The sequence below is a fragment of the Penaeus japonicus genome, unplaced genomic scaffold (genome assembly GCF_977035675.1).
Source record: "Penaeus japonicus unplaced genomic scaffold, GWHDUDI00000001_assembly GWHDUDI00000018, whole genome shotgun sequence".
Classification (NCBI taxonomy): domain Eukaryota; kingdom Metazoa; phylum Arthropoda; class Malacostraca; order Decapoda; family Penaeidae; genus Penaeus; species Penaeus japonicus.
Genome location: NW_028234420.1, coordinates 40108040 through 40115539, shown reverse-complemented (window position 1 = coordinate 40115539; position 7500 = coordinate 40108040). Strand labels below are relative to the sequence as shown.

Genomic DNA, 7500 nt, shown 5'->3' with positions numbered 1-7500 from the left:
GTGATCAGCGTAAGTGATCCTTCTGTTTCCTGCTGAGGAGACTCACTCATTATGACACAACCATGGGTGTGCTCCTACAGGGCTTTCAGTTGTCAGTCCTAATTTTACCACTTGTTTTGTTACCACTTACGGAAGGCAGTCCCCCCCAGTAGCCCATGGTTGAGCACGCCATAGCTTTTGGCAGTGTTTAGTTAGTCATTTATTGTAACAGCATGTAAATGACTTTTTTTTTTTTATGTATTATGAAAATGTGAAATGCATGTTGTAGTGTGAGTCCTCATATACTTGATATTTTTTGTAGCTCAGCTGGTATTGTGTAATACTAATTATTTTGTACATATTCCATTGAATCCAAACTTTTATATGCATTAATGAATTCATTCTAACTAATACTAACTTTGGAATTATCTTTGATGTGGTAACAGTGAGTTTGTAATATGTAAATACAGTATACTTAATTATTACTACTGATGCTGTTGAAATTATTATTTATACATATATATATATCTGTCTCAATCCCTCTGTATATCTCTCTCTCTCTCTCTCTGTCTCTCTTTCTCTTTCTCTTTCTCTCTCTGTCTCTCTTTCTCGTTCTCTTTCTCTCTCTCTCTCTCTCTCTCTCTCTCTCTCTCTCTCTCTCTCTCTCTCTCTCTCTCTCTCTCTCTCTCTCTCTCTCTCTTTCTTCTCTCTCTCTCTCTCTCTCTCTCTTCTCTCTCTCTCTTCTCTCTCTCTCTCTCTCTCTCTCTCCTCTCTCTCTCTCTCTCTCTCCTCTCTCTCTCTCTCTCTCTCTCTCTCTCTCTCTCTCTCTCTCTCTCTCTCTCTCTCTCTCTCTCTCTCTCTCTCTCTCTCTCTCTCTCTCTCTCTCTCTCTCTCTCTCTCTCTCTCTCTCTCTCTCTCTCTCTCTCTCTCTCTCTCTCTCTTCTCTCTCTCTCTCTCCTCTCTCTCTCTCTCTCTCTCTCTCTCTCTCTCTCTCTCTCTCTCTCCTCTCTCTCTCTCTTCTCTCTCTCTCTCTTCTCTCTCTCTTCTCTCCTCTCTCTCTCTCTCTCTCTCTCTCTCTCTCTCTCTCTCTCTCTCACCCTCCCTCCATCCCCCTCACCCTCCCTTCCTGTTTACCTATGTTACTCCCTTCCTTCCTCCCTATCTTCCTCCTTTCCTGTTCCCATTTCTCACTTTCTCCTTTCTTCCCTTCTTCCCTTCCTCCCTTCCTCCCTTCCTCCCTCCTCATGCTGTCTTGCTCTCTGCCTCCTTCTTCTCTCTCCTCTTCCCTTCCACTTTTTTCTCTCTCTCTCTTGCTTTTTTGCCTTTCTTTCTCATGTATTTATTGATATATTTATTTATTTATTTTATTGTTATTATTATTATTTTTTTTTAAATCATATTGCCCCTAGTTTTAGTCTTTTTACAAAGGCCATTTGCGGTGGATTTGTGCCCTGGTGATATATTAATATTGCATTGCTATGTATAAGATTTACTTGCATAGAGAATAATTTAGGGAAAAATAGAAGCCTACAGCTTGCAGGAGCTTCTCTTGTATATAAACTTCATCATTACTAACCTCTAATGCTCTTGGTTTGTCTCTCTCACCCAGACTGATGAAACTGGAAATTACTCCCTACCCAAACTGACCTATTTGGTAACCTCTGTGTTGCTCTTGCCTCTTTGTGCTTGAATTTTAACATCTGCTTCCCTCCCCATTTGTTCCCTGGGTCATCCCCTCTGGTGTTGAAATCTTATTTTTTCTGTGTCCCTTTGCTTCTCACTTTCCTTCCCTTTTCCTCTCTTTCTTCCTCTTCCTCCCTCTCTCCCTTTTCCTCCCTCTCTCCCTTTTCCTCCTCTGTCCTTTTTCCTCCCCCCCCCCCCCCCCCCCCCTCTCTCCTCTCTCTCTCTCTCTCTCTCTCTCTCTCTCTCTCTCTCTCTCTCTCTCTCTCTCTCTCTCTCTCTCTCTCTCTCTCTCTCTCTCTCTCTCTCTCTCTCTCTCTCAATCTCTCTCAATCTCTCTCTCTCTTCCTTTTCCTCCCCCTTTCCCTTTTGCTCCCTTTCTCTTTTTCCTCTCTTTCTCCCTTTTCATCTCCCTTATTTCTCTGCCTATTCCTCCCTCTCTCTCTTTTCCTCCCTCCCTTCCTCTCTACTTTTTCCTCCCTCTCTATTCTTTCCTGCCTCTCTCCCTTTTCCTCACTCTCTTTCTCTTCTGCTCTCTCTCTCTCCTCTCCTTCCCTCTCCCTCCCTCCCTCCCACATATCTCTTGATCTAGTAACTCCTGATTTCTGGTCCCCCCATCCCTCCCATCTCCCTTGTATTCCTGTAGTCTTGTGCTGCCTCTCCCCTTCTCTTGTCTCTTAATCCACAGCTATCGTAGGCTTTCGATCCCTGTGTCCTAATTACGGGAAATGTCAGGGGCTGAATGCCTAGCATTAACAACCGTTTGCTCGTCCTCCCCGTTTGTGCAGCCCATTCTGGAGGTGGATCGAGAGGCAGCCCGGCGGGAGCGTCGAGAGGCCAAGGAGCGTGCACGTGAGGAAGCCCGCCAGGAGCGGCAGGAGGAGCGTCAGAACCGCTCGCAGAAGGAGCGCGGGGAGGGGGCGGAAGGTGGAAGCGAGCGGTCGAGCAGGGCGGAGCGGAAGGAGAGGGGCGACCGCTCGGACAGGACGGACCGCCACGAAAGTAGGAGTAAGGGCCGCGAAAAGGTAAAGGTGGGTTGGTCGCAGGACGGGGGAACTTGGCCCGTTTCCTTGGTTCGTTATTTTTCGTTCTCCCTTTTCGTTCCCAGCGGTTTTCCTCGCTTGGTTCCTCGAGTAAGTGTGAATGTATTTTGAATCTTTTCTTTTGTTTTTGTTTTTTTGTTGCAAATTGATTTTATATTTTGTTGGTTTTATTTGTTTGATTCTTTTGAGGGTTGATTCTTGATTTTGTGGATTATATGACATTTAGTTTGATTTACAAGAAATATTGCTTTTTACTTTTTTTTGTGTTTATATAATGCATGATATATGTAACAAGTATGATTTTCAATAACATATTTTACACATGCACATGCAATATATATACATATACATATATATATTTGTGAGTTTGGGTGTGAGTGAGAATGGCTGTGAGTATGAGTGAGTGAGTGTGAAGGGGCATGTGTGCGTATGCATGAAGTGAGTGAGTGAGTGAGTGAGTGAGGGAGTGTGTGAGTGTGGAGTGTGGAGTGTGTGAGTGTGTGAGAGATTTGAGTTGAGTGAGTGAGTGAGTGAGTGTGTATGCGAATATGGGCGTTTGCTGTATATGTGTGCGTTTGTGTTCCTGTGTGTGTGTCCCTGTGCATGTGTGTGCTTGCGTGTGTGTGTTTGCATATATTAATGATTACATTTTTTTGTATTTATATATTTATTATAATTTCCATTATATTTCTGGTGGCCACTAATTGTTCTGTGACAACAGTTTGATGTCTTGCTTTCATCATATATTTGTTAATTACTGAATTACAACTGCTTGTCAGTATTCTCATTGCATTGTGATGTGAAATATAACCGCTGTGACCACAACTACAGAGCAAAGAACGAGCAGCCTCAGCCATAGCGGATAATAGTGAAGCTGCGAGGAAGATCAAGGACAGCTTCAGGTCCAGGATGGCGACCTTCATTGTTTCAGTGCTGAACCCTTATAGAAGAGGCGACTGCAAGGAGGGCAAAATCACCTGCACTGAAGATTTCAAGTACCTGGCTCGAAAGGTAGATCTCGCATTTATGATGAATGAGTTTGTCTGATCGTTGTAAATATAATCATGAAGAGTACAGTGATACCAGTAATCTTACTAATTCTCTTTTTCTCCCCCCCCCCCCCCCCAATGAACAGCTGACCCACTTTGTAATGGTGAAGGAACTGAAGCAGCTACAGAGCATAGACCTGCTAGAGTGCAGTGAAAGTGTCAAACACAAAACCAAGGACTTTGTGCGAAAGTACATGAGCAAGTACGGTGCGACCTTTAAGAGGGATCCAAATGACACCAAAGAATATTAAACTTCTGTCAAAAGGGGAAGAGTCAAAGACGCTCCAAGTGGCGAGAGAGTGAATGTTTTCCCTGGATGCATTTCTTCTTCTGATAAACAGTTGGTGAAGAACTTGCAGTGTCTGAACAAGTGGCACTGGTCAGGGAGAGCGTCAAGCCCCAAGTATAAAACCGTTTTGCTAGCCCTTAAAAAAAAGTTCTTTCTCTTGTCTCTGTGTATCACCTCACAAATTATGGCTGGCAGTCTTCGCATTCGATAGACTAAAATACTGCAAGTAACAGTGATGCATTCTTTCCAGAAGTAGAAAAAGAAGATTAAAAAGTTGAAAATTGACTTCATCCAAAACTGGCGAAGGATTTTTGAGTCGTGATTAGAAGTGCACTATTTTGTTATTGATTTTTAAAGTCATTGTGTGTGATTTGTAATGAGTGTTGACTGATGCTGTATGGTTACTTGTCTTTTTTTATAGTGTACAGTATTTATATTTTCTCTTGGAAAATTTATCAAAGAATAGCAAAGACAAGTTCTTTCTATACATCAAATGTAATGAGTAAATTAAAAATGCCAGTATTGACACTTTCTTTTTTTTCATTATTGTCATTATTCGATGATGAGAAAGAAAGATACAGGAAATAAAGGACGATACGTATTTACAAAACACTCAAACACTGCCGCTGCTGCATGTGGGGATTATTTCCATTTCCTGAGGTCACCACCATTCTCTAGTTGAAATCCTTTAGTTAGTATCACATTTTACAAGGATCCTTCTTTTTAGGAGTTTCATGACTTTTTATTGACGAAGAATCATAGAACTGACATAGGCTGGAAGTCATGTTGAATGTGGGGGATTATCTTTGCTCTTTTTTTTTTTTTTTCTCTTTCTTTCTTTCTCTCTCTTTTTTTTTCCATTTTTAGTATCGTTTATGCAGGGTGTGAGGCTTTCGTTGAAGCCGAGGACGTAGGTTTTATCCAGCATTTTTGTATATTAACTCTGCCCACCCTTTAAATTAGATTATATATATAATACCTCATGTACATAAGCTGCTGTACAGGCTAATTAATAGTTGATATGAAATTGCATTCAGCTGTATTTTCAAGGCATTGATGTTTTAATTTTTTACTCCATTATATTTGATGTTGAAATTTTGTACCAAGTCCTAAGTACATATTGTTATGTTTTCAACTAATGGTTTAGTTTTGTTTATATGTGTCTAATGTATTCCAAGGAATACATTTGCCCTTGTGATGAAATTAGTATGTAGGACATTCTAGACAGATGTAGGACTGAATGTACAAAGAACCAGACACTGGAATGGAAAAGATTATGCTGTACACTGTTGTTTTCTTTACCCTTTGGTATTTATTTTATTTTATGCTTTGTGGATTTCTGTGTTTGCATTTTTGTGTGATTGTGTTTTAAATGTGTTTGTTGAATGTATGCAACGTGTTTTAAATGTGTGTTTGTTGAGTGTATGTGACTTTTAGGGTGTATGTCAGTATATTTGTACTTGCTCACATTTTTCTATGTATGTGACTAAGTTGTTTGTTTATGCATGGAAATAGAATGTATGTTTTTATTTTCCATTGTGTATCCAAAAGAAGTATGCAACCATCAAAGTGCAAATTTTATTGAAATGCCTGTGACCTGTACACATGGTTGACAGTAGCTAGTAGTCCTCCTAAGAGGTGGTTGAGTGTAGTGTGGCCACTGTCGGTGTTGGTCCACAAGGCCCTGTCCACACGAGTTAGCTATGTATGTCATAGTTTTTCTTGGTGTTACATCAGAAATGGAAAAACTGCTAGCAAAGCTTTGTATTTACAGAGTTACTCCATTTGTGATGTCACATTGAGCAAAGACTGTCTGAACAGGGTTTAAAATTCATCAGAAACAGACAAAGTCCAGTAGTGCTTGGAAGTTTGAATGTGGCGTTAGTTTGATCAATTTGCTGAAGGATTGATTTGATTGATTTCTTGGGGGGAAGGTATAGTATCTATTTAAAATTTTAGATTAACACATTGCTGATGGAGTGCCTAACGACCTAACTGGTCGTCAAGGCGGGTGGTCTATGACACTAGTGGCACCAGCTAAAAATTAGAGGGATGGGGAAAGGGTTTTCCTCCTCCGCCCTCCGAGTAGCGTAGAATAGCCTAAACAATATTTTTCCATAAATACATCATAAAATGCGAGTTTAGAGCTACAGGGTTCCAAAGACAGCCTAGAGCTAATGCCATTACAGCTGTAATACTTTGACTGTGAACAGATCCTGATGTCGCGTCATATACGCAGTAACACCTGTCTCTTAGGCCTAATCGGTTCCAACATGTATGTCTTGACACCTGTACTCAGTGGGTTAATAGTAGGAATAATAATGAAAATGATCATATTATTAGTATTATTAATAAAAATAAAAAAAAAGGGAGGGAGTTTGAGGGTGTATGCATGTGTAATTGAAAAAATATAAGTTATACTGCAATAAAGAGAGACGGAGCATCACAGACAATCATCTTCCACAAAATGCTTGATATTAGATGCATTGGACAAAATTCCTTGATTTATAACCACTGCTAAATTACACCAAATACTCTACAAGAATTAGAGGATAATAAAATCAACTCATTTTCTAGTAAATTTACTTTGGCACTTTTTATATGCATTAATGAAATACATTATGAATAACAATAAAAGCAAGTAATGAATACTGATGAGAACTCATGAGAACCGAGAAAAAACAATAGTAGTAGTCACTGTTAGCATAACTTGTCACTTCTCACATTCCTTTCACAAATTCATCTGTTGTAAAATCATTGCACAACCTTTAAATACATTATAACATTCAAATATCACTACTTAATATATAATTTGGGATTCTTTACTTCTGGCTAGAATAATAATCAGTTATACATCAACAGTTCAGACCTGATTCTTTGCTTAATAATTGTCTAATTGACAATTATATGTACTTGCGTTGTGTTCTCTCTTAAAAAACAAAATACATAACACATTGTTCCTATCATGGAAGTAAGTTGAAGATTATTAGACTACCTTGAACACATTTGGTAAAATAATGTTGTGTCAAATCTGCCACCACATAATGGTACATCACTATTTTGTGCACTATCTTTTAATACTGAATAAAAATGGAAAACTACTTTGAGTAAATGCAACGTCTTGATAATGGAAGTTCATGAGTGATACTCCCATTTACATGTACAATGTACAAAGATATGGATTAAAGTCTGTGTGAATCATTAATTAACAAACATCTTTTACAAAAGGCACTGCTGATAAAAAATATAAATATTTAAGAAAAAGGCACTACAAATTCTAAATTTCCATTTCCAAGAAGGATTTTTGTTAATTATGATTTTTTTTTTTTTTTATTCATTTGGGATTAAAGCACCATAATAAAATCATCAGTAATAAATTCAGAAAGTCTAGGCAAGATTACTGGTTAATCACGTTAAGCTTTCATTTCTAGAATACTTTTTGATCAGCTTTTGCACAACT

General features: G+C 39.1%; 2 protein-coding genes across 5 annotated transcripts in view; one reads left to right on the top strand and one right to left on the bottom strand.

Annotated features, from left to right (window-relative positions):
• Window positions 1-5324, top strand: part of Set2 (SET domain containing 2) — a 25848-nt gene extending 20524 nt beyond the window's left edge. The window contains exons 13-16 of one of the 4 annotated variants that reach the window (XM_043014846.2): window positions 1-9; window positions 2448-2684; window positions 3534-3713; window positions 3838-5324. The exon at window positions 1-9 is cut by the window's left edge and continues 135 nt beyond it. In XM_043014846.2, the coding sequence (XP_042870780.2) occupies window positions 1-9; window positions 2448-2684; window positions 3534-3713; window positions 3838-4002 (591 nt within the window). In that variant the 3' untranslated portion in view covers window positions 4003-5324. Of the gene's footprint in view, window positions 10-2447; window positions 2691-3533; window positions 3714-3837 lie in introns of all 4 variants that reach the window. The other 3 variants (XM_043014845.2, XM_086546954.1, XM_086546953.1) reach the window with 3 other exon arrangements.
• A 1285-nt stretch (window positions 5325-6609) lies between these two features.
• The window catches only part of LOC122252385 (ras suppressor protein 1), a 12621-nt gene continuing 11730 nt past the window's right edge, over window positions 6610-7500 (bottom strand). The window contains exon 7 of the mRNA XM_043014847.2: window positions 6610-7500. This exon is cut by the window's right edge and continues 666 nt beyond it. The gene's annotated coding sequence lies outside the window, so the exon portion shown is untranslated.